General features: G+C 37.2%; 2 protein-coding genes across 2 annotated transcripts in view; both read left to right on the top strand.

The window, feature by feature from the left end:
- LOC134670032 (membrane-bound alkaline phosphatase-like) overlaps nt 1-12,038 on the top strand; it is a 29,946-nt gene extending 17,908 nt beyond the window's left edge. The window contains exons 3-8 of the mRNA XM_063527700.1: nt 793-985; nt 6,720-6,889; nt 7,942-8,112; nt 8,608-8,773; nt 9,242-9,565; nt 9,966-12,038. Of these exons, the coding sequence (XP_063383770.1) occupies nt 793-985; nt 6,720-6,889; nt 7,942-8,112; nt 8,608-8,773; nt 9,242-9,565; nt 9,966-10,270 (1,329 nt within the window). The 3' untranslated portion in view covers nt 10,271-12,038. The remainder of the gene's footprint in view (nt 1-792; nt 986-6,719; nt 6,890-7,941; nt 8,113-8,607; nt 8,774-9,241; nt 9,566-9,965) is intronic.
- A 2,420-nt stretch (nt 12,039-14,458) lies between these two features.
- The window catches only part of LOC134670033 (alkaline phosphatase-like), a 59,579-nt gene continuing 46,541 nt past the window's right edge, over nt 14,459-27,496 (top strand). Inside the window, exon 1 of the mRNA XM_063527701.1 lies at nt 14,459-14,934. Coding sequence (XP_063383771.1) covers nt 14,844-14,934 — 91 coding nt within the window. The 5' untranslated portion in view covers nt 14,459-14,843. The remainder of the gene's footprint in view (nt 14,935-27,496) is intronic.

Here is a 27,496-nt window from a genome sequence, read left to right on the forward strand (position 1 = left end):
CTGATTGCGAAATGGTATTGATCTGTAAATGATGCAAACATTGCCATTACCTTCAGTCATCACCGTGATCATGACCTTTCGTCATAATCGTATAATGTCCCAATCTTATCGTTCTGCAACTTTTTAAGATTTTCTTACATTCGATCACACTGACTCTTATTACTATATCCATAAAGTCTAATTTTGTGATTTGCATGACACAATAACAATAAGGCAGATCTGAGGAGACAGCGTGACATTCGTTTTACAATGTTACAATGCAAGGAAGGAAACTGGAAGGAAATTATCATGCTGCCACTTAATTATGGCCGACCGTGTACAAGGTTGATTCTTGAGACATTGCTAAAGCGAAGATTCATTAACTACATACAATGTGTTAAGCCTAAATCCATAAAGTTTTAGAAGCCTATAAGCTAACTTATGTTTTATTCCTTTTTTACAAATACATAAATCAAAATTACGTTGTTAAGATAAAGGAATAATACCTAATTGAGATAGCCATAAGAAAAAATCGCGGCCCCAAGTTTGACAGCTGAAGAAGATGACTCATGTTTCGTAGTAACTGCATAGAAATCTTCATCTTTTGGCAACCAAAGTTAACTTGTAATCTTACGGCGAAATTCTACATTAGAGAAAACCTCTTGATTTACTAATTATAACATAACAGCGGAGTAGTAGCTCTTTATTGGCACAGCTGAATAAAACAAATCAGAACACACCACGGGCGGTCTTAAGGCGATAGATTTACATCTGTAGATATATTGGGTCCTAACCTAACTTCTCTCTTTCTAGACATACTGCCTCGACGCTCAAGTTCCGGACTCAGCCTGCACCGCCACATCTTACCTCACTGGCGTTAAGACGAAATACGGAGTCATCGGGCTTGATGGCAACGTGACGAGGGCCGCTTGCAGCCCTCAGCTTCATAAGGGCAACTGGGCTACGTCTATTGGACAGTGGGCGCTAGACCAAGGATTGGATGTTGGTAAGTAGTTGATAAAGAACGGAATCATTATTGGAGTTGTTGGCAACGTGATGAGGACCGCCTGCAGTCCACAGCTTCATAAGGGCAATTGGGCTACGTCTATTGGGGAGTGGGCGCTAGACCAAGGATTCGATGTTGGTAAGTAGTTGATAAAGAACGGAATCATTATTGGAGTTGTTGGCAACGTGATGAGGGCCCCCTTCAGTCCACAGCTTCATAAGGGCAACTGGGCTACGTCTATTGGGGAGTGGGCGCTGGAGCAAGGATTGGATGTTGGTAAGTAGTTGATAAAGAACGGAATCATTACCGGAGTTGTTGGCAACGTGATGAGGGCCCCCTACAGTCCACAGCTTCATAAGGGCAACTGGGCTACGTCTATTGGGGAGTGGGCTCTGGAGCAAGGATTGGATGTTGGTAAGTAGTTGATAAAGAACGGAATCATTACCGGAGTTGTTGGCAACGTGATGAGGGCCCCCTACAGTCCACAGCTTCATAAGGGCAACTGGGCTACGTCTATTGGGGAGTGGGCGCTAGAGCAAGGATTGGATGTTGGTACGTAGATGATAATCGAAGTACGGAGTCATTGGAGTGATTTTCAACGTGATGAGGGCTGCCTGCAGTCCACACCAGACCAAGTGACAAATGACGGATCAACTGCGGAGTAATCGATATATATAAAATCAATTGCCTTTTTATTATATTCATTGTTGAATTATTATTTTGGTTCTGCCACCTTATAGTTTTAGTTTTAGCTTTAGTCTTTAAGTAGGCTTCACTGAAAATCAGCGTCACGTTGTGTGTCCTAGGATACACAACGTGACAATAAGCTGAGTGAGGACCTTTCGGCACAAATATTTATGTAATTGAATTTTAGTTTTGTGTTATTAGTTATTATTATTTGTGCTAATAAACATCTCTTATTCTTATTCTTATTCTTAATCAGTGTGGATGGCATTGTGTCGAGGGCCGATTGAACTGGCAGGTTTCAAAATATGACACATGACGGTAATAATATCAGGACAGGAACTTCAAGTGGACCTGACCATCTAAAAGTATTTCTATCAAACGTTTGAAATTCTATCAGGATTGTCCCAATGTGGTACAGATTGACCTCTAGAATTGTAATAACTTTTGTACAATCTGAAGCCGAGTTATAGGTAGTGGTAAGCTTGACCAATATGGCCACTAAACTTAGCTTATTAAATTCCCTAACTATTCGTAAGAAATGGGTTGATAATAGAATGCCTTATAGTGTCGTTAATATCTGGGTCCTGATACATATTTAGACGGCTAGCCGATGTTTTATGGATGGTTTTATCTACGTGATAAAATAACCGTCACTTTTTACACCGCGCTATAGAAAGTGACGGACACCGTTTTATCACGCTGTCACGTGGATAAGAACGACCATCATATCCGTACAGGTGTATGTATCAAAATAAACTCCCACAAACGAAACTCTCAATCAGACGTGACCTCGTCTTTTGTATACCAATATACGTCCATTGCGATATCATCTCCTCACTGAGTCTCTTGGTTACACCGGCAACAAAGTTAACTGATCGTTTTTGGAACTTATTGCAACGGATTAAGGCTTACCACTGGTTAGATCAGCGTGTTACTGGTATAGTATCCTCGTAACAAAGTGATGACCGCGGTCATATTACTGTCTCTTTCACTCTTGCTACGAATATGTAAGGGTGAATGAGAAATTTTACTACCCCGGTCGTTATTTTGGTTTGGGGATAGTATAGGTAGTATATTATCATGCCGCGATCAGAAAGGGATTAGAAATGACAGATTTCCATACACTTACGTCTAAATCAATATGGATTGACAGCTATCTCAATCCCTTTCTAATTGCGATTCAGTAATACCTACCTACCGTGATCTTTGTTGTGGTTGATCTGCTGATTTCAGCTTAGCAGCAGTATGCAGTGTGGAAAAAAATTATGGGCCCTGGAGGGAAAGTGCCCGGCGAGATTCACGGTTAAAAAAGTCGAAGTAGTAAAAAATATCTTTAAATGCAGTTTTGCTTTCAAATAAAAGAATGTTTCCTTTAAGTAGAATGAGCTAACTTAAGGTTTTAAGGCACTTTTCCTCCAGGGACTATAATGTTTTTCCTACAGGGTGCTTTGAAAGAACTTACCTATTAGTAATGATTTACACTGGAATAGGAAGCCTAGAAAGATTTCGGTAACAGCCCGATATCATGGATGTTTGTTTGTTTGCCACTGACATGGTATAAAAATTTCAAAAAATACTCACATTGTTGGTCGCCATACATAAATCATAAAATAATGATTGTCGTGACCTTGTCGCTATTTTATTTTATTGCTCGTTAATAAAATAATAAGTATAATGTACCTATATTTTTCATGCGTAGGAATTCCTCCATATTAAACAAATATTAACCGATTTACCACGTTTCTTTATATATGCTAGCATTTGTTACGGTGATAGTACATATGACTGTAGGTATTGTAGGTAAAGTAGAGTAGAATGCTTCTGGTTTAGTAAATAGGTACGGGTTTTCAGAAAAAACATCCATTAACTTTATATTCGAAAAACCATCAACTTTTGGGTTATTTAGACTCAGGATCACAAGAAGAACAAGAACTATTGAATGAGACAAAGAAAAAAGTGTCCCCAGTTTTTCATACAAATTTTGGTTGTCAGTTTTGTAACGGTCCATACAAAATGTATGTGAAAATGCGTTACCTAACCTAATTATTTTTTGGGACACTTTTTTTTCGTGTTAAATCGATAGTCCTCTTGATTCTGAGTAGAAAAGGTTGATAGAGTTTGGAAATAAAGTAAATGGTACATTTTTAAGTGAAAATGCCCAGATATTTGCCATTTTCTCCGCAAGATTACGATAAGATCTTAATGCACCTTATATATAACCTCTAGCCGCCCATACGTGAAACCTTGCCAAGCAAAATGAACATTTATTTTGTCAACACAAAGTTCAAATTAGAATGGAGCAGGAGATCTTTTTATATGTCTCTGGGCGGCTAGACATTATATCCACTCTTACAATCAATTTGCCAAAAGGATTTTGTACAAGGGTCAAGGACTAGGTACTAAAGTGACAAAGGAAATTTCATATTACACCAGTCAAATTACATGACTAATATCTAGGTACATATTAAGCAATTTTTGTTGACAAGGCCCACTCAGGATGTGAATTACTATGACTGTGCTGGGTATTAAAGTAATGTTTGAGTTATCCTTGCCACTCTAATGTATTACTTATTGGCTACAATAAGATAGTTTTGTATACCGGGTGCGGCCTGTAATATGGGAAAAAAATTAAATTGTAGGCTGTACTCCTCATACTGACCAACATTTGTTCAGCAACTTTTAAAAATAACTTGTGGTTTGATTTTTAATACACTTTAAAGTTTATTCTAAGACGCAGTGTATTACGAATTTTGTTATGTTTAAGGCGTGACAAGACTGACAAGCAACGTCAATCACAATGATATGGCGTGGCGATGGCGTCCATTGAAGATAATATTTATTTTGTATGAAAAATAGGGAGTCTAAATACTTCATAATTTTTAAAAGTTGTTGAACAAAAGTGTCACCGTTTGAGGAGTACAATCTATGTTTTAATTATTTGCTCGTGTTACAGATCACACCCGGTATAAATTGACATTCCATAACAATCATAAAATCCACTTAGGATATACAAAACAGCAACACTCTTAACTGTCCACCGGTGGACCTTAAGCCTTTTGTCATGGACCGTAATGGAATGGATGTAATGGACCGATGGACAGTTAACAGTGTTGGCGATGGTACCATAACGATAAGGAGATACGTATAAAAAAAAAACAACGTCTGTATTGTATTAAGACGCCTCAAAGATTTATTCTTGCCGAAAACGGATGTCAATCATGACATTCGTAGATTGATATGAGCATATTGCTTGCGCATATTGTAATCAAAATCATGTGTAAAATATGTCTTAAAAAAACACGGATACATTACAAAAAGGCGTATCTTTGTATTCGTGGCACTTACGTCGTTCTATTTTTTTTCTAAAGAAGAGAAAAATCTGTTAAAACTAAAAAGCATTGCGATTATTAAGAATTAAGCAAGATCTTAATTGAATTGTCGCAACAAGAATGTGACTCATGAGTCATATGTAATACAAATTTACGTTAGAACTAGACAGCATACCTAATGATTCAATCGTTAATTTATTTTAAATGACTTAATTAATAATCTTTAATAGTGCACACGTGCTCACCTACCTACATTGTTTACGATAGGTACCTAGTTATCTTGTCAATAAGCAAGTTGAAATATATTTACGTAGGTATATGCAGCTAATACTCGTAGTTCATAAAAAGAGGAATTGATTATTTTAATAGGAATGGTAACATGATATACCTACTATATTATTATTGCCTGATAAATACAAGAATTAATGACTACGTAGGAAACATTATGCCTTAACCTAGACCTTGACGGCCCCCGACCCCACGGCAGACCAAAAAAGCGATGGCTCGATGTCGTGAAAGCCGATACGAGTGTAAACGGGCTCACACGAGGACGCCGAGGATCGCGTAAAGTGGAGAAAAGCAAGTAGGAAAGCGGACTCTGGCAAAGCCCGGCATTAACTAGGTAAGGTGGTGGTACTAGTGCTCGACACGCTAATGCCCAATAGAAGACACCCTGCTGTCACCTCTATTGCAAAGATTTAAGTTTCAAGATGACATGTAATTACTGTTGGGGCCTTGTCGAGCACCAGTATACCACCACCTTAGAAATAAAAATACCTACAAGAATTTAGCGCCATCGCCATTGGTAATTTTGTAATATAGGTATTTCAGATTCCTTTTCGATGACTAAGTAAATGAAAGCGTGAAGTAAATTGACGTCAAGTGTCTGGTAGATAACAAATACTGTATATTTATTGTTATTCTTCCTTTTTTGATCGCTTTATCGTGCATTGTTCTTACAAAGTTTGCCATAAACGTGCTGTGATACTTATATTGATAACTCCGTTCGTTTCGCCTCGTGTATTTAACATGAATTTAGATTATTTTATTGTCCACGTATATAGTTCGTTTTTTTTTAGCATTAGCAATTAGGTAAACAATCTTGATGCGTCTTTTAATTGTAAAACACATTTTTAAAATAAGTTACGGCAAATATGTAACAATTATGAATCTAATACGATCTTTTATATTCTTCTGCTTTCATAAGTAACAGTAACTGATTTTTAAAAAGCGTTTTTCAATTAAAAGACTTGTCAAGATCGCTTACCTTCTTTCAAGCTCTTTCTAATGCTAACAAAAACGAACTATAGATATTCCGAGTGCAGTAAATTAAAAAAAGAACCCACATCTTTATTTTATATTATAAATATTATAATGTTCTGACGTAGGTTACGAACATAATGAATAAGAAGCTAACAATCGATTACGAGTATGTTAAATTTTATTTCATAATCTTTATCGATCCACAGTTTGCTTAGATTACAATTGCTAATTATAAAATGTTGATATGTAATGTCATGATTTTAGTCTTATTTTAGTGGGTAAAGTCTCAATTACACACAATTAGTTTTTTGTTTAAACATCGTGAGCGTTCGATAAAACTTCAATCGATATATCTATACGCACTTACCGGGTCTTGTCCTTTCCAAATGGACTACTTATAAAGATCAGTTACACTGATCCTAGCTCAAGTTAATAGTCAATTCCCTTAATTCCAGGTCTAGTAACAACGACGCGTGTAACCCACGCCTCGCCGGCGGGAATGTACGCGCACTCGTCGGAACGTAACTGGGAGTCCGACGCGGACGTTCCGGACGAGTGCCTTCAGCTCGGCTGTCGGGATATCGCGCACCAGCTCGTTATGAACAACCCGGGACGGCAGTTCAAGGTAACTAGTGTGACCCAGCGGGAATGTACAAGTCGGAACGTAAATGGGAGTCTGGTGCGGCCATATGCCACCATAAGTAAGCTAGGCTTATTTATAGATGGTGGCATTATTACGGCACAACATAGCATTGACGCATTGCCTTTTACAAATTATATATATTTTATTATAATGCAAGTTAATGTAAATGTGAGTTAATAATGCAAGTTTGTTTGGGGAGCATTTTAAACAACTTTTCAAAGAGAACAATTTAAAGATGGATTCGTTACACGAAATATGCATATCGTAAAATAATAATATGAAGGACTGAAAAGCATGCTTGAATTGAAACATTGTGTAGCAAATTCAATGTGAGAAAATACGTCATAAAGCGTTGAAAATTAAATTACGCGCTACTTATTTACTCAACGTGTCTGGTTTCATGTATAGAAAAACATTGTAATTTGGTAGCAAAGGGATAAGACTTCCAGACAAAAAAGATGATTCTGAAACGAAATATCCATTGTTATTCATTTATCAGTTGTTATTCGATGAAAAAAACATCGTAAGGAAACCTGCATAATATGGCCGGACTGATATTTAAGCCGTCGCATTGGGTTAGCGTGGCATTACAGCACAAAATCTCTTAGTCAGTGAAGACATGTGTTTAGCGTTCCAGGTATCTATATCGGGCTGGTAATGATAATGAGTAAAACATAATAAAATTGGTGCCATGCCTATTGTAATGAAGTATAAGTTCAGCCGACAAATTGCGAGTATGGGCATGGGATATTTACTCTAAAAATACAAGAAGTGAGTCTAGACTCTAGAGCTAGTCTACATGGGAGAACTCTCTTTTATCCGCCTTAGTCCCAAAAGGTTAAGTCTTGCTTTTGAATTTGGAACCTGGCCTTATTTCATAAAAGTTAAAATTAAATTGTGGTATAACGCCTTTATACCACAATTCAACATCGAATCGATTTTTTGGTTGGTGATTGCGAATGGTTGTTGGATGCAACAGTACCTATGATATGGACTGTCTTCACATCTACAGTGTTCCTATATCCATATTTCAGGTGATAATGGGCGGTGGCCGACGCGAGCTTCTACCCAAGATACAGAACCCGTTGGTGAACAGTACCGGTAAGCGGTTAGATGGGCTGGACCTCACGGAGTTGTGGCATATTGACAAAACGGAGAAGAACGTGACGCACCAGTACGTTACTGATAGGAGCGAGCTATTGAAGGTAATACTGCTAATAGCAGAACTCTCAGATAATTGGTAGACCTTTTAAGGGGCCCACAATTACCAGCTCGCCGTACGATATCAGCCTGTCAGTTGTTCGGAACTATTTTGCGTTTAAAAGACAGTGAAACTGGTAATCTGTGGCCCCCTTTATGTACTGGCAAAAAATTGTTGAAGAATAGTGTAAACTATGGTTCTTAGGTCAACCAAGCATGCTGTTTTTTCCTTAAGTAAAACTTTCGAAATAATCTCTCCGAAACTCCAGAAAATATCCCCCAGATTCCTCTGGGGCTTTTTCTAACTTTTGAACTGAGGGTTCAGAAGTAAAGTCTGCCTTTTGTGACGGACGGTCATTGACTACATAATCCGACATTAAGCATTGGCTCACATGCTTTTGATCGATATTTTATTAAAACTTCGCTAGCAATCATTAGTTAATAGCACTAAAGTCTATAATATAGTACCTCACTGAATCTAATACCAAATCTTCTTCCAGGTATCAAACTCCGAAGATCTACCCGAATACCTGCTCGGCCTGTTTCAAGATGATCACATGTCCTACCACCTACAGGCCGAGAATCAGCCGACACTAGAGGAAATGGTCGAGGTGGCCATTAAAATGCTGAGCAGGAGTCCCAAAGGATTCTTCTTGTTTGTTGAAGGTGAGAATGATCTCTCTGTATTAGGTTACACCACCGAGATTAAAACGTTGAAATTCGTTGCAAACTTTTGACACCTGGAAGCCAAAAACCAGCCACTCTAGGTGACCATTAAAATCCTGAGCCAGAGTCCCAGAGGATACTTCCCCTTTGTTGAAGGTGAGAATGATTGGGTATTTTTGTACTAGGTGGAATAAAAACAAGTGCCGGTAAGCGCTTTGTTTTTAAACTACATACACCAACTGTTCAACGAAGGGTAAGAGAGTTTCTCTGAAGTATACGAACGATATTAGAGAGCTGAACTTACAAACTTTTGACACCTGAAGACCTAGAACCACCACACGCTCGAGGAACTGACCAAGGTGGCTGGGCAAGGTCCAAAACGACCCAATAGGCATACGAATATGGGTTATATTCACATATTATATAAACGTCTAAATAACTTTTCAATGATACCTATTCTCTATCTAGGTGGCAGAATAGACCACGCACACCACGACAGCCTCGCGCATCTTGCCCTCGACGAAACCGTGGAATACTCCAAAGCGGTCAAGAAAGCCAAAGAACTGACCGACCCTGAAGAAACCCTGATCGTCGTGACCTCTGACCACGCCCATACTATGACCGTAGCTGGCTACCCTTCTAGGGGTAATGATATATTGGGTGTTGTGGATACGGCGACTGGAGATGATGGGAAGCCATATACGACGATTAGTTATGCCAATGGGAAAGGAAAGTCCATTGGGGATGATGGGACGAGGGTGGATGTGACTTTGCACCAGGCGTTTATGGCACGTAAGTGTTTTAAAGATTTTTTTAAGTATTGTAGTAATATTCACCGTACATTTAAAGCGGGTGCCATAGTGAAACTTGCCAAAAGATGCGTTAAGAAATAGTGTGACTGCAAATAATTTAGCAAAATAGTGTTACTGCGAATAATTTATGACACCAACGAGAATCGTTCGATAACCATCCTTACTTAATATTATAAATGCGAAAGTAATTCTATCTGTCAGTCTGCTACCTCTTCACGCTTAAACCGCTGAAGAAAAACACTGAACGGATTTAGATGCAATTTGGTATGAAGATAGTTGAATGCCTTAGCCTTCCTTGAGGAAAGATATTGGATAAGATAATAATCTATGTACTTTCTTTACGTCATTCAATCACAATACTAAACCAATTCCATCGCCAGGTGACGTCAGCTACGTTTACCCCGGCCTTGTCCCACTTGACTCCGAAACCCATGGGGGCGAGGACGTAGCGGTCTTCGCACGAGGACCTTGGCAACACCTCTTCACGGCCAGCTACGAGCAGACCGTAGTCCCCCACCTTATAGCCTACGCCATGTGTCTATCAGAAGACCAGCATGAGAACTGCAGGTTAAAGACTAGGTTTGGACGGTTTTACCCGTCTAGCGCGGTGTTGAATAGACCTAGTTTGGTTAGTTTAAGTATTTTGGCTGTGATGGTTAGTGCTAAGTATTTATACTATTTATAGTTTAGATTTAAGGTGTTTACGAGTAGTTGTTGTCTTTTGGGATTATGCTGTAGTTGTACCTACCTACCTTGAGGATGTTTTTTTCTTGCTAACCAAAAAAGAACAAAAAAATCTAATGGACACCTTGAGTCAAATGTCAACACAAGTATGAATTATCTCAGATGATTTTTTGGGGCTTATGACCTAATCTGTTAAACAAAAGCCTTTGTTTCTTTTAAGAGCAGTCTTCAGCGCGTGCCAAAGCAACCAATGTCGTTTAAAAAAGCAACTATTGGGATAGTATTAAGGTACAAATTTATGTGACAGCTCGTTCAGAGAACATTCAAGGTATTTTCTTTGGAGATATCAAAACGTGTTATCTCCAAATGGTCTGCTTCATGAATTTTAACCATTTAAATAGAATGTTAAATTGTTTATCAAACGGGCTTATTCCCGTTACCAAGCAATACTTATATCGAGGCTATTAGTAGTAAGCAGTGTAACCACTGCATGAAGGAAACAATACCTTTCGTTTAACCGAATAGGGCCCCAGCCCGAAAAAAATATCTGAGATATTTCTTATACCCACAGCATAATATTGAAATGGAGTAACTACGATTAGGTATACAATTAGAAATACAAGATCCCTCGCCATAGGAAAATAAATAGCAAAATAATTTATACGGCACTATTTTTAAGCTCATTATAATTTATAATATTTACCAGTATTCTATTTCATAATAATTATACTTGAATAACTTATTTAACAGTTGAGTATTGTGTTTAGTACTTCAAAAAATACTTGTTTTTTTATATTTTCGACTTAGTTGTAAAATGTGTCAAAGTTGCAGGTTAGATCAAACTAAAACAAATATTCTTACTATTTTATATTTCGTCATTTTCCCTTGTTCTACTTTGTAGCAGGGCTCGGAACCGGTATTTTTTAAAAACCCCGAAATAGCCCAGTATTTTGAATTATTTTATGCTCTTTAGATAGGACTGAATCATGTATTTAGGTAACAACTTTGTATTATTAAATTGTCCCATTAAAAATGAAATAATAAACCAAAGAACGAAAACGAACGTAATAATAACGGTATTTTTGTATGGAGCAAATACCGGTTTCCGACCCCTGCTTTGTAGACAATCTATGTGCATAAAATAATGATATGTATATATATATATGTTACCGTAAAACATGGAAAAATAATTTCAACTAGGACAAACGCGTTTTCAATAAAGTGGGTTTTTATGGTAGTCCTAACTTATACAATATGCATAGGTATATTTTTGCATTATATTTAACTAATTAAAAAGAAATTGTGAGGGATCAAACACAGGCTGTTTAGTACTTTAACTTTATTGTAAATAGTTCCTCCTATATTATATAGTAATTTTATATATTTATGAAAAAATTGTTTTAAGTAGAAAAATAATCATATGTGAAAACATCAAAAAAATTGTGTGTATTTAGTTATACCCTATGGTATATAATATATGTGACGTTCCACGGAAAAGGTACCTTATGGCGGCCGGCGCTTACGTCGCATAGCGCCGCAATAATATTGGAGTGGCGGTAATAATAGCGTAAGCGTCAACCGCCATAAGGTAGGTACCTTTTTCCATGGGACGTCACATATGGTATGATTGATTATTTGCCAATACAAATATTCAAAATAGTGACTGTGCATTCCATAGCTTAACTGTACTAAACTAAGTATTTAATTAAAAAAGAAAGAATCAATAGTAAAGTACAAAGAACAGTATAAATAAAATTATCAAAACATTATTTCGTTTGATTGAATTCTACACATCCTTACACACAAACTTACAGTAATAACATTTACCTACTACTAACCTGTGTACATAATTTTTGATATCAGCGCCATCTATATTTAATCTCACGAACTCGGTGTTATCACCAACACTGCCAACACTGAGTGAATATTTTATGCAGTTTCTTTTCATGGAAGCTAGTAGATGGCTCTGATATTAGTACATCTGATAGTACATTATTAACTAGCGACCCGCCCTGGCTTCGGACGGGTTAACAAATTATACAACTAAACCTTATTTAAGAATAATTCTAATAATAGGTGAAAACCGCATGTAAATCCGTTCTGTACCTAGTTATTGAGTTTATTGCGAACATACAAATAAACACACATACAGACAGACGCGGCGGGGGACTTTGGGCCCGATTCGGATTTTGAAATAGATATCTTTTAGATATCACCAAGATACGATAACGATATGTTTAAGATCTAATACTCTTGAACGATTTCCACAGGATATGACTTAGAGATCCAATTCACATCTAATAGATATCTTACTCTATCTAACGTAAAAGTGACATTGGTTGCCCGAATTGCGCTGCAAAAGGGAATTAGTTGATATCTAAACTATAACGTATCTAGAATGGATCTTACGTGTCGTCTCTTGTGAATATCTTGAAGTTCGAATACGGCAGTTTGTTGCATAAGGTATAATGATAGGGGTACACTTCATCATCATCCTCGCGTTGTCCCGGCTAGTCGGGAGCCGCGGCTTTATGTCACGGGCCACGGCTCATTGATAGGAGCCTGGGGTCTGCTTAGCAAATAATCCCAAGAATTGCCGTAGACACTAGATTTTACGATGGACGGATAGGGCCAAATAATTATCCATTACAATTGACCATTACATTATCGTCGACATTAAAGCTATGTTTAAAAAAAAATACAGAAATAAACTGAAACATACGGGTCAAACTGAGAACCTCCTTTTTAAGGCGATTAAAAAGTAACCTCAGAGTCAAGATTCTTGTAGCACTAGCCCGACTTGAACTAAGTTGGTTTGTTAATTAAAGTTAGGTTTTTCTAATTGTTTTCTTTTTACAAATTTCAGGCGTAGCTCGCCTCACTCCGCGATTTCGTCGCTTTGCAACCGGTAGCTACAGGTACATCCGTCCCACAACAATTTTGGTGGCTAGCCATAAGCCGCGCGTGGCGCTGTCGCCACCTAGCGGTCATATCTGTCCTAATCGTAACAGACACGTTTTGTTAGAGTGAATCTTCTTTACCTAGCACTATTATTTATTTTTTGCCAACTTCTAATTTAGGCATGCTAATTCAGAACAAATTTAATACATTAAAGTTTAAAAAGAGGGCAAACTCAAGGGCTCACAAGCGGGGACACAATGTTGTGAGAATTGTATGAATGAAATTAAATATTGGACGTGCAGAATGGGACAGAGGTTTGGAGTCGCTATTAGGTTGATATACTTTTATTTCACTTCTCAATAATCTTATTAAGTGTATTCACAATACGTCTAAAAATTTGTCTCTATTGAGTTGATAAATGTTTGCTTATTCTACTGTATTAAGTAAGTAAGTAACAAACACATATTGTTTACAAAGAATCTATGTTTGGATTTTGAAATAAATACATTAGTAAAAAACCCCTTGTATGCGGCTTGTCTTTGATCATAGAAAAAGTGACCTTGACATAAATACAATATATTTAAATTCCTACGCTCGGATCCGTGTCTATGCATACGAGCGAGGGGTTAAGTAACATGTCTAAGGCCCACTTGCACCATTCCACTAACCCGGGGTTAACCAGTTAAACCTGGAGTTGCCATGGTTGCCAGTACAATTTGACACTGGATTAACGGTTTAACCGCTTAACCCCGGGTTAGTGGGATGGTGCAAGTGGGCCTAAAAGTAGTAGGTACATATTAAAAACAAAAATTATTAGTTTTATTTTGGGCTCCCATATTATTCAAAATACAACCAAATGATAGAGAGGATGAAATCTAAATTCTTAAAATTATCCTATCGATTTCTTTGTAAAGTACGTACCTATATAAATAAAAATAAATTTATTATTTTTATTTCAGATTTAACTACTTAGTCTACCTATTTGTCTCGGATGGTGGTATATTAATGTTAAGATAGATTTTAAAAACATAAATATACGAGGCGGTCTAGCATAAGTTGCGTTCTCGCGCGCGAGTCCGTACTTGAAGTCGCGCCGTATGTATGAATTGGCTGACTGGATTCACTATATTGACAGGTTAAAAGAGCTTACATTTTTCAAAATCCTGGCGTCATCCCTTCATTGCCGGGGTGCATTTTCTATAATATTCCTTCATAAAAAACTTAAAAAATCACAAAAAAAAAACATTGTTATAAAAATAGCAAGTCCATTTATCAGTCCAACATAATCCATTAGAACTCATTCATTATACATCAAATAGCGTCAAGGGCAGCCAATATACTAAACATAATTAGAAATTCACATGACAATGACCGCTCCATACAATTCGTAGTACGACTCAATGCACTTTTAAGTGCTATGAATTCAACACTCTCCGTAGTGCCATGAATACCTTTGCACCGTTAGCAGCATTTAATATATAAATGTATTAATTAAATTAAATATTTAATTCATAAATTTATACGTACTATACTGTCGGTGTTTTCACAACTTCATTATTAAAAAAAAAAGTAGTACATACATTACAACACTACTCCATTTTTTGTGTGTGTAAATAGTGTCAGTGGTGGGCAATGTGATAGATTTTGACGGACGTTATTTAAATTTTTGAAAAATGGAATTTTGGGCACGAATTTTCGTTCGGACTGTCATTATTTGTTTTTGTGTTATTTTCACAAACGGAAGGAGTGTACGACAAAATAATGGTGAGTTGTGAAAATTACATAGAATTTGAAGTCTGTCAAATTATTTTGGTAGTAGGTACTTGTGTTTTATTTGTGAGCGTGCCAAATAATATAAGTAAGGATATTATAATTATAATATGAATGAGATCATTTTAGGGCAAAATCAAATTACCACCCCTCACTTCATATATATGTATACAGTCTCCTGCAATAATATATGTTACTCTTCGAAGGACGCAAAAATATGTGACACGCTCTTATGGCTCTACAAAAGATCGTGTCAGATATTTTTGCAGCATTAGTTCTGCATTATTGCAGGTAACTGTATGTAATTAACAGCCGTTACCTTCCCTTTCCCTTCATTTAGAATAATTTAGATAATCTAAGGAGTCTCGTGAAATAAATAACACTTTATTTTGTGACCTTCATGTGCATGACACACTTAGTAAACTAACAAATTGCCTAAACGCGTAAGCAATATAGCACCTGAATTAATAAAGTTTGATATCGACCCGATTCGAACTTTAAGATTCGTCAGTTAATAGATCTAGAAACGATATGGATTAGATATGTCAGTGTCAAATATGACGTTTCTTCAATCAAAAAGTCACTTTTGACACTGACACATCTAATCCATATGGTTTCTAGATTTATTAATTGACGTATCCTACAGTTCTAATCGGGCAGTTACTTACAAGTACCGTGTGCCAAGTTTGGATGTAAGGTATAATGTTATTTTCACAACAGCTCGTAATAAAGGCTTTCTTTATTTTTCAAACACATTTGAGAATGTTGAATTTATCCACAAAAGCAGGCAAAGTAATAACGCAACTTAGTTATTCGGCGAATCAAGTTTTTCATGTCACTCGTTGCCGTAGTTAAATCACTTTTAATCCTTTATAAGGCAGAGGGAATATATTTCCCACATGATTTTGAACTTTATTACAAAGTGATAGGGTTAAATTTTGCATAATTTCTGACAACCTTACGCGTTATACAGGGTTTTACCCTAGTTTTATGGTATTCGGTACAGTACAATCGACCCTTAAAACACTACTTTTTCACATCTTAGCTCTAAACGGCTTAAAAAACTTACTAACACAAATCTACCTACTACTCGTACTGACAGATCTTATGTAATACAATAAGAAGCCTTCGTACCTAATTGCTCTCACAATCATTTCTACAATTATCTACACGCTAAGGAAGACAAGTTTTTTGTTAATCTCTTAAAGATAAAACGGTCATTTATTTACATACAAGATATAGTGGTACTACGAAATTAATAACTAGCTTAAATCTAGAATAGGCCCTTGAGGCATTGTACCAAGGATGGCGGTATTTCCTCGCGGTATCGCAATGCTGACACGTTGTGCGAGGTAGCCGCCAGCTCTTCGGTCACCAGTTACGTCGACCAGACGATTTTTAGTGCCTTCAGTAGGTAGATACCTATTTTGTGTGTGATTGTGTAATTTTCTATATTTTGTAATCTTTGTTTGGCCTGTCCGGATATCATGGTTGCATTTTTGTCACCTGTCATGTCATGCGTCACTTTCGCACTTATTTACTTGTTAGAACGTGACAGGCATAATGACCGATAATAAAAAATCGACCATCTTAACGCTACATAGTTAATTGGTAGAGAATACCAGCCGTATTCCAACTTCAAGATATTCACAAGAGACGACACGTACTAGATCCATTCTAGATACGTTATAGTTTAGATATCAACTAGTTCTCTTTTGCAGCGCAATTTGGGCAACCAATGTTACTTTTACGTTAGATAGAATAAGATATCTATTAGATGTGAATTAGATCTCTAAGTCATATCCTGTGGAAATCGTTCAAAAGTATCTCCAGAATCATGCAAATGTCAAATTTGACAGGTTGGATCTTAAACATATCGTTATCGTATCTTGGTGATGTCTAAAAGATGTCTATCAGATGTCTATTTCATAATCCGAATCGGGTCCTACCTCTTGGCATGATTTTTTTATTTGTGTTTTGAAACGTGCAATAAATAAAATAAATACTTTACTTCCTTTGGGCTTTGTACTTGGATAAATAAATGATGTTGCTCAAATTCAATTTACGTATTAACTAGCCTTTTGTCGGAATTGATGTTAGTACAGTCGCCATCAAATATATCGGAGCGGCCAAGGTGTTCACAATATCTGAACAAGCACTAACGCTTTGACAATGGAGGCGTGTTCAGATATTTGTGACCACCTTGGCCGCTCCGATATATCTGATGGCAACTGTACAAGGTCCCAGCGGCGGGGTCGTTCACCTTTACTGTACGCCAGACCAGACACTCCAGGCATCCTATTTTCCCTGTACCGCCAAATACCGAACAGATTCAGTACGAGCCAGCGGACGTATGATGCCTTGTTGTTATCGACGTGACCAAACTACTTACGGCGCGATTCGAGAAATGAATTAGAGATTAACTAGATACGATATAGTAAAGATATGTGACGCCCCACGGGTAAAGGTACCTTATGCCGATTTGCGCTTACGCTATTATTAACGTCGCTCCAATATTAATATTGTGGCGCTATGCGACGTAAGCGCCAGTCGCCATAAGGTACCTTTTGCCGTAGAACGTCACATATCTTTACTGTTTCATATCTAGTTAATCTCTAACTCATTTCCAGAATCGAGCCGTTAGAAAGGGCATTTAGTAACTGGAGTTGCCTTTAAGAGTTTACCCCTCTGCCGAAAAACTTGCACAATTGTACAAACTTTTGTATGGACTGACATGGTTTGTACGTTACGACAAATCATGTAGAAATAGCAATACATTTGACGTCCCCTCCCCCGCAAAAATCGGAAGAATGTTTCGTACAGAAAATGACAGCCATGACGTCTCCACTTACTAAATGCTCTAAGCCAAACAACTATTAGAGTCAGTCCATACAAAGTCTGCAGTGATTTTGATAGCCAACGCAGAGCCAGTGTTATTTTAAACGTCAAACTTCTATGAAATGATGACGTATAAATAACAATTGCACTGCGTAGGCTATCAAATCCGCTGCAGACTTTTCTTGGTCCGACTCTACATCATTAACACGCTATCACATGGATATCTGAGGCCTATTTCACCACACTGACAGTAGACACATGACACTGAAAATGTCCTATCCATTTTCAGGTTAATAAGTACGATGCTATTTAGTGTCAGTATATATTTCTTGGACCAGTGTACGGCGAATTACCTATCTCTGTCAGGATCCAGCCTAGATGTGTCACTTAACATCAAACTCGGGTAAATCAATCCGACCCTCTCAGCAAGTACAGCCTGGCAAAAAAGAGTAGAAATTAAAAAGTGGCAACACTGTAGTGTCGTCCCGTTCTCTTGTATATATTGAATTGAAAGGGACGACACTACAGTGTTGCCACTTTTTAATTTCTACTCTTTTTTGCCAGGCTGTATCTACCCTATTACCTTTTCTTAATACCAATATCGCATAGTCTGACAGATGGATTTACCCGAGTTTGAAGTTAAGCGACTCGGATGACAATCATACGTCGACAAACGCCAAACAAAAAGAAAACATGTATGAGTATGACAGATGCTACAAAATCTCACGTGACTCTTTCCATACATTATTTAAGTTATGATTGACGTTTTCATTTACGATTGTCATCCTGGCTAGCCGATAAGTGACAATAATTGTCACCGTGGTGAAACAAGGGCTGTTATTTGTCAAGGAATATGACTGTAGTCAATTATATCAGGTTACCTTATCCCAACCTCGAAATGTTTTAGTCTGATGTTATATTTTCTGGAACACGGTCAAGTTTTCAGAAGGGTCAATTCTAACCTACCAGAGGATATCATTTTCAAATTTTGAATAATTCGTCGTTTTATCATAAAAAAAAGCTTCGGTTAAATGAAAATTTGAAAAATGAAGTTTCGTCCAAACATTTTTATAAGTTGCGATAGTTAGGATAGCATTACATCGCTTATTTCTTGACCTTTGAGTCCACAAAACCAAACATTTTTGCTACTTAGAGCGCGTTTATAACTGTAGCTTCCCATTACGCACTTTACACTAGAGATGCAACGGATAGTTGTGTGGCCGGATACCAGATACCGGATATTCGGCCTGACCATCAGCCGAATATCCGGTATCCAGCCGCCGGATATTCGGCCAACGGAACTATACCTATATTTCGGTATTTCAGGTGCGCATTCTGCAGGTTTGACCTGTTTCCTAGTGAACGTTCGCGCGAACTCATTTGTAGGTTCGAAATGAGTGCGCGTTCAAGTCAATGGAATTATTAAATTGTTTTAAAATAATAAACAAGTACGATTATGACCGTGTCTGTTTCTTAAATCCAATTTGTTTACTCCAAAATCAAGCAATGTTACTATCCGGTATCCGACCGGATAGTAGGGCGCTATCCGGTATCCGGCCGGATAGTAAAATAATGGCCGGATAGGCCGGATACCGGATAGTAACCGAATATCCGGTGCATCTCTACTTAACACTTAGCCAAGAGTACCTAATATTACTAGCCCAAGAAAAATTGTCGATTGTGTTAAACAATAAGCATTACTTTTAATATTACATTAACCCAGTCCGTTTCTTAAAATTAAGGTTGTCATATTAAGCCGTCAAATGAAGGTCCCAGTTCGGGACGCAATGCACAACTACCTTTTGATAAAGTCGCAATAAATTATGCATCAGTTCCGAAAACCTGTTTAACTTGAGTAAATCCTAGTCGATTACCTTGCAAAAACATTAATTCATTCGTAGAGTACTAAAGGCAAGTAGTATTTAGAGCGCGAAATATTTATATTTGAGTCTTTTAGTTTAAGGCCCACTTGCACCATTCCATTTTCCCGGGGTTAACCAGTTAAACTTGGAGTTACCATGGTTACCAGTACAATTTGACACTAGGTTAACGGTTTAACCGCTTAACCCCGGATTAGTGGATTGGTGCAAGTGGGCCTAAGTGGTATTTGTATCTAATAGTAGGGTTAGTAAGGAGCACAAATGTATGGAGCAGCATGCACTTTAGTCTCAGGCGATGCCGCTTGGCATGATTATTCATTAGGTCAAACAAAGCTGATTTGCCCCGGTAGCCACGAGATCGTACCGTGATGCATACCCCCCAAAAAGGGAGGGTGAAAGGGTCGGCTCCCCAGGTCCAATCTATGCTATATTTCTTCCTGTTCTTAGCAACTAGGGCAAGTCATATATCATTTTTGTATGGTATAGAACCAGTAATAAAATTTTGTAAAAAAATCATTAGATTATACCTAATAATTAAGCATATAAAAATTAACAATGCTGGGAGCATTAGTGATTTTTACTGCTCCGTACATAACTTTGTTAGCGGAACACTCATGGGATCACTTCGGCCTTGCAAATCAGTTAAATGCGTTTTTTCTCAGAGGCCGCGTCATATTACCAAAAAAATTTCTTTACGAAATTTCATCAAATACTCGAGTTCATTGTTTTGATTTTTTAGATGATAACTTCAGTCATAAGACGACGTTGAGAATACCAAAACAATGTCTTTGTGTAATATTTAACGCAATATTAGTTCTCATGAATGGTTCCCAACCCAACATTGTTTGATTCTCGATTAAACCATTGTAATGTGATGTGTAAATTGTCTTGATAGGATGACTTGCGCTAGACCGGGCCGTGCCCGGGCCGAGGTGTCCGACATGTCATTTTCTATGACGGCTGATCGGTGATCACGTGGTGCATTCCATAGAAAACGAAGCGCTGGAAGCTCCGGCCCGGGCTAATAGCGTGAGTCATCCTTTAAGGGGCCCACTGATTAACAGTCCGCCGGACGGTATCGGTCTGTCAGTTAGAACAAAATTTTGACAGTTCCGAACAACTGACAGGCCGGTACCGTCCGGCGGACTGTTAATCAGTGGGCCCCTTAACGTGTCATGCGACCGAGAACCCAAAGGTTTGGTGGCGGGCTCTGAAAGGGAAATGCTTGGAATGTACCTGAGTAATTCTCAAAATAGTGACATCTTAACCTGTCATCGAGTTTTTGAATTGAATGTATGTTTACTTGCTCTTTTTCATATGAAACAAATGTAGGTATCTAGATAAACCAAAACAATGTTTATCGAGGCCAAGTCATTATTTATATTTAAATTGAATAGGTACTTATATTTATAAAAAATAAAGAGTAGCACTTTTCACTGTAACCTGTCTTGTCCAAAAGCACCGCTCTTCTAGATTTAGTTCTTTAGATTTTATAAGCACCAATTTATGTAAATAAAATATCATGCTATAGCATGGTATATATAATAACATAATAAATAACTTTTAAAATGTATATTGCACAGGCCTTAATATATATATTTTTTACAACAATATTCACGCACGAAGTTTGTCCAAGGATATTTTCACTGTAAACCTGTACATCCGCGGTATTGCAACTGACTCATACACAGAACATTTTACTTTGATCATAACTATGGCAAAATATTAGATAAGTAGGTATCAAGCTAACCACCGTAGGGTACCATCATGACCCAAGTGTCGTAGTGTCATAGAGACAAGTGGTTAAAGGCAGGAATCTGGGGTTTGTAACGGAATGTTAACTTTAACTTGTCTCGATTATTTTACGAATTTGGTATGGGGCCTATGTAATAATATAATTGTATGAAGGTTTATTCATCTATGCTAAAAGTGAGACATTCGTATTATTATCCGTTCAAGAGAAAAAATAAAAAAGAATGTATTTTTCACTGTAACCTGCTTAACTTTAACCTGTGTTCAATTTATAGGTAAGTCTTGAAAATAATTTCTTCATTTTCCGTTCCCTTATGAAAATTTGGGGTACCTACTTGAAGTAGTAAAGCATATTTTTCATTTTTCAAAGTAAAAAAAAAAATCTTTAATTTTAACCTGTCGATGCCACTTTCTTGAGAATCACTCACCTATATATGAAGTTGGACACATTTACACGCTCCCTGAATGATCTTACAAACGCCACAGTGTTAAGGTGGTTCGATTTTCATACAAAATTCAATCAAAGCTCATTAAGTAACTACACACTATTAGTACATAAATATTTCCGCATTTATCTTCCTTCGAATATTCGTTTGCGCGAAATTAACAGGAAAACAATGTTTCATACAGAAATCATGCAAAAATCATAGTTAAATTTTCATCAATTTTACGTATGTGTGTGTCACAAATGTCGTGTACAGATACATTTGCGACGTTGCCATACCATTTCCGACGTTGCCGGGCTGACCACGGCGCGAATTTGGAGTGCCGTCATGTTTAGTGCAATTTTGTTGACACTGACGTTTGACAGGTACTTAATTGACCTAAGCGAGAATAAGTACCCGAAGTTCGTCAGCTTAGCTAAGAACTATCATGGCGTGTTATGCAAACAGTCGCTTTTTTGCTTACAAACGGAAGATTCCCGGTTCGATCCCCAGTCAATTGTATGCTGGAACATAACTTTTTGTATTTTTGTTACATCTAAATTTCGTATTGTTTTTTTATTTTTATTTAATTTTTCTTATTATCATAAATCGATTGATTAAGTATGGTATGGGCTACACGTATTCGTTTATTTTTGACAAAGAAAATTAGAAATTATACTCTACCTAATCTCTCTTATTTTTACAATCAGGACATCCTGACTGCAATAAAAAAGAGATATATAAAATTTCCTGTGGATAAAATAATGGATTTTGTCTATGAATGAAAAACACAATTATTACTATAGTTTGTTTTTTTTAGCATTAGAAATAAGGTAAACAATCTTGACGTGTCTTTTAATTGAAAAACACATTTTAAAAATAAGTTACGGCAAATATGTAACAATTATAAATCAAATACGATCATTTATATTCTTCTGCTTTCATAAGTAATAGTTTTTTGATTTTTAAAAAGCGTTTAAATCTGTGTGCCTAGCCAAGATGCCAGTCGTTCGCTCCGTAGCGAACGTTAGGGTAATACCTGTCTCTATCACTCTGCCATAATAATGCGACAGACACGGCTGCGCTTCAGTCGCTACGGAGCGTAAACCATTGGCACCTTGGCTAGGCACCCTGGTCATCTGGAAAGCGAAACACATACGGAACGCGTTTCTATTACTCAATAAAGTGGCCAGCTGCAGATTCGGTTTTAAAGTTAACTATACCTAAACCTGGGTGCCTAGCCACGATGCAGGCTAGTAGAGTTCTCTTTCACCTTCAGCAGAACCGGGAGATCCAAACCTACCTACTTTTCATCTAATAATCTCAAGAATCAGTGCATGATTCAAACTTTACCGGTTGCCGTGGTAAGACCTAGGATTTACCATATCGGTGTTGGTAAAAGCCCGAAGTAAACTAGTAAGATTTAACATTTCGGGCTTTTACCGATCGGCATCGGTAAAACCTAGGTTTTACCGGTAAATCCTAGGTTTTGCCGTACTTCGGGCTTTTACAGTAACATATATATAATAATTGCTCGTTTAAAGGTAAGATAACACAAAGGAGAAACAAAAAGAAATTACCTACTCGCACCAGTCTTGAACCCCAATCCTCTTGCACGTAGTTATTTCCACGAACATACCGTTACGCTATTGCAATGCAACATACCTACTTACGTTGTGTGAAATTGTCTACTACAAGGATCACGGAAACACTGTTTGCATGTGTGAGTAATACTAGGAAAAAGCGTGACAGCAACACTCCGTCGAATTAAAAAGGTGGTTTTTGCACAATGAAGTATTCAATGTTTACTTTAATTGTTCAATATTTATTTAAAGAGTGCGCGAAACATACTTTTAAGTATACAAATACCATGACCATTTCACAAAAAAATAAAACCTGAAATTTTGCAAAAGTGGTGCCATCTAGCGAGAGTTAAGTTTTGAGTAACCTAGGCGAACCACCTTAATAATAGGTTGAAATTATTATAATAAAATTAATACCTATTGTCAATAACTCTGATTATTGGTTTGTCTCTATCTATTATTTATTTATTTAAACTTTATTGCACCAAAGAAAACTTATCGTACAAAAGGCAAAAGGGGGGGGGGGGTTAAGCTTATCTATCGCATTAGGCAAAACCTGTAATACTAGATTTATTATACAAGCGGACGGATCGGCGGAAAGCGCCGAAATTTTAAAACGTTATAAATATAAGAGATTCTCGGTAGAGAGTACCATTTGTTACTCTAGGTCCATGGGTTCCCAGCGCGCACAAGTTGTTAGCAGAAATTGCGAAGCGTCTGGTTGACGTAACTGATGACCGAAGAGCTGGCGGCTACCTCTCACAACGTATCAGCATTGCGATAGGTACAGCGAGGAACTGCTGCCAACATCCTTTGTACAATGCCTCAAGGCTAGCTATTTATGTGAGGGGGCAGGTAGAGGAGCCTCACAGGGATGATGGGAATGAAAAGGCAGGATCCAGAGCGATGAGGGGTATTTATTATTTAAATAAAAAGGCACCTGTAACAATACAGGTTACGTGTTAACAGATAGGTATGTATAAAAATACTTTCGTAATTCAGAAGGTTAGAAATCAAATAACTTACAATATGTGCCTTGGTGATGATGTAGATATATATCTGGAAGGTGTGCAGGGCCACAAAACGAGCACTGTACTGAACTGCACGCACTTATGAATTATTACGTTTACTAATAAAAATCACACTTAAACGGTCGTGTTTAGAAACTTGGGAAGTACAGTCCGTTAGATAAAATGATGTTTATCGATCAAAGTATGTGATCGAACTGAAAATAAAAATCATTGAATGGAATTTGGAATAGGATTTGAATTTCAAAAAGGAATTTAGAATTTGTATGGTGCCAGAAATAGTATGAAGGTCGATAGTGTAACGCTTCGTTACACGCACCGTTACACTACCGGGGTCGCCCTGGAAGGGAAAATCCTGGGGCTTAAGGCCAAAGGATTTTTCCGTAATGTAAATATAATGTAATGAATATGGGTATGAGTGATAAATTTAGAAGGTGGGGATGTTATATACAATGTTTATCATACAAGAGAGGCGATTTAAACATGCATACCAAAGGTCATTCATACATCATCTTATAAAATTTTGGTTAATTGTTTAACCAAAATAAGTTTCAATAGAGTACTCCTTTAAGTAGAGGACGTACTCATTAAATCGCTCTCCATTAGTATTAAGGCTTATTAATCAGTAACCACCCGCTGAATATTAATGAATCTAAATATAATATCTACAATAATGTGTACCTACAAAGAGTACGATTGTTGAAATTTATTCAACAAAATAATGCCGTATGGAATGTAGGATTACTACAAAATATCATAAGATAATTCCTTAATGGAATTAATAAATGTACTGTACGGTACGTATGTACCTAAGTACGTAAATATGAACGTTATGTCAAGGGAAGAAATATATAAATAAGTATTGTTCTAGCTCTGGTAGAGTTAGCTTTGAATAACGTTATATGAACGTAATATAACGTTATATAAATTAAATAGTATAAATGAACGTATAAATTCGTACTAAGTAGGTATGTACGAAATGTAATGAGTCCGAAATGTATAATGGGGATGAGATATAATTATAAAATGTATAACATTATATACAATATTTTACAAGTTAGGAGCTTAGGAGAAAAGTAGCTAAGTTTGAGCCAAATAAGAATCTAATTAAGGAAAAACAGTATATTATTTATTTTAGAATTTTGGGGAGAGGTTTAAGGTCTCTAATATGCCATCGTCCGAGCATTTTGCCGGACATGTCTTGTAGGACATATACTAAGGGTGATATTTTTTTTAGGATAGAACATTTAATAAACTTGGGTGCAAGTTTAGCAGAATAGTGTTTAGGAGAATTACTAATTGCGTAATTTCGTTTCCAGACGATGTCATTTTCGTTGAATTCGAAATGTTGGTGATGTTTATTATACGATGAAGAATTGGTTTGGTGCGCTCTCCAAAGACGGGCTTGTACTTCGGAGAAGACAGGCTGGAGAAGACCAAGATTATCAGCGTATTCGTCTCTGGGCGCGAATATAATATCATCTGTGAGATCAGATTTATCGTATGCTGATCCACATGTGACTAATTCGCGACCAAATACAAGGAAAGAAGGAGTATAATTTGTTGTTTCATTTACGGAAGTATTAATAGCAAATTGTATCTTATGTAGGTTGATATCCCAATTCCTGTGGTCATCCTGTATGAATGAGGATATTGCTGTGGTAACAACTTTATTATATCTCTCCACGGGATTTGGTTGGGCGCATTTAATTGCGCAATAGTGTATTTTTGGGATCTGATAGGAGTGGAATAAATCCGTTGTCTCTTGACTAACGAATTGAGGACCATGGTCAAGAATTATGGTCTGTGGGATTCCGTACACTAGGAAAACTAGGTTTTCTAGAATATGAACGATTACTGATGACGTAGCACGTTTAATCGCAAAGAGGAGGCAGTATTTTGAAAAACAGCAAGTAACGACAAAGATGAATCTGTTGTGTTTTAGTGTAGTAGGCAAGGGGCCGATCAAATCTATTGAAATGCATTGAAAGGGTCGAGAGCATTGCTTAGGTTTACCCATTAGGCCAAGTTTTAGTTGGGTTTGGTGTTTGCAAGCTAAGCAAGTCTCGCATTTGGCAATAAAATTTGAAATATCTTTGTACATTCCTGGCCAAAAATATTTCAATTTAACTTTATTGTATGTTTTAAATGTTCAGAAATGAGCGCAAGTTGGGGTGGAATGATTTTCTGTGATAATGGGTATTCTGTACTCTAGTGGGATAACTTCTTTCCAATTATACTCAGATTGGAGTAACGAAGGGGTTTTTGAGTATCGGTATAATTTATTATTATGTATTATGTAATCTGGAGTGGTGTTGGGGTTAGAACTGCATTTAGCGTAGATATTATTATACCAGTCGTCATTGGTATTAGAACTATTGTAGTTAATAACGTCTACTGAAGGTAAGCGTGATAAAGCGTCAGGGATTAGATGATCTTTACCACGTTTATGTTTAATTTCGAAGTTAAATGTAGATAGACGAATACTCCAGCGGGCTAGACGTCCGGTTGGATTATCTAGATGGAGAAACCATTGTAATGCGGAATGGTCTGTGTAGATTGTGAACTTTAAGCCGTTGTCAAGATAGCAACGCCAATGTTCTAGGGCTAGTAAGACACTTAAGAGTTCTCTTTCTGTAATTGAGTAATTTCTTTGGGGACCAGTTAGGGATTTGCTCATATAAGCAATGGGTTTCTCAACGCCATCAAATTCTTGGGTCAGCATGGCACCGATGCCGAAGCTGGATGCATCACAGTGGACTGCGAAGGGTTTTGAGAAGTCTGGGCAAGCAAGAACAGGGGTAGAGACTAGAGCTTCTTTAATGGATTTAAAGGCATTGTCTTCTAGTGATGTCCATTTAAATGGTGGTGCTTTTTTGGAAGTGGAGGTAAGTTTAGTTAGTGGTGCAACCTTTGTGCTGAAATCGGGGATAAAGCGTCTATACCAACTTGCTGTACCTAGGAACTTTTTAACTTCTCGAGGAGTTGTGGGAGGTGGGATGTTAAGTATTGCCTTAACCTTGTCAGGATCTGTTTGAAAGCCGTGTTCA

The sequence above is a fragment of the Cydia fagiglandana genome, chromosome 13 (genome assembly GCF_963556715.1).
Source record: "Cydia fagiglandana chromosome 13, ilCydFagi1.1, whole genome shotgun sequence".
Classification (NCBI taxonomy): Eukaryota; Metazoa; Arthropoda; class Insecta; order Lepidoptera; family Tortricidae; genus Cydia; species Cydia fagiglandana.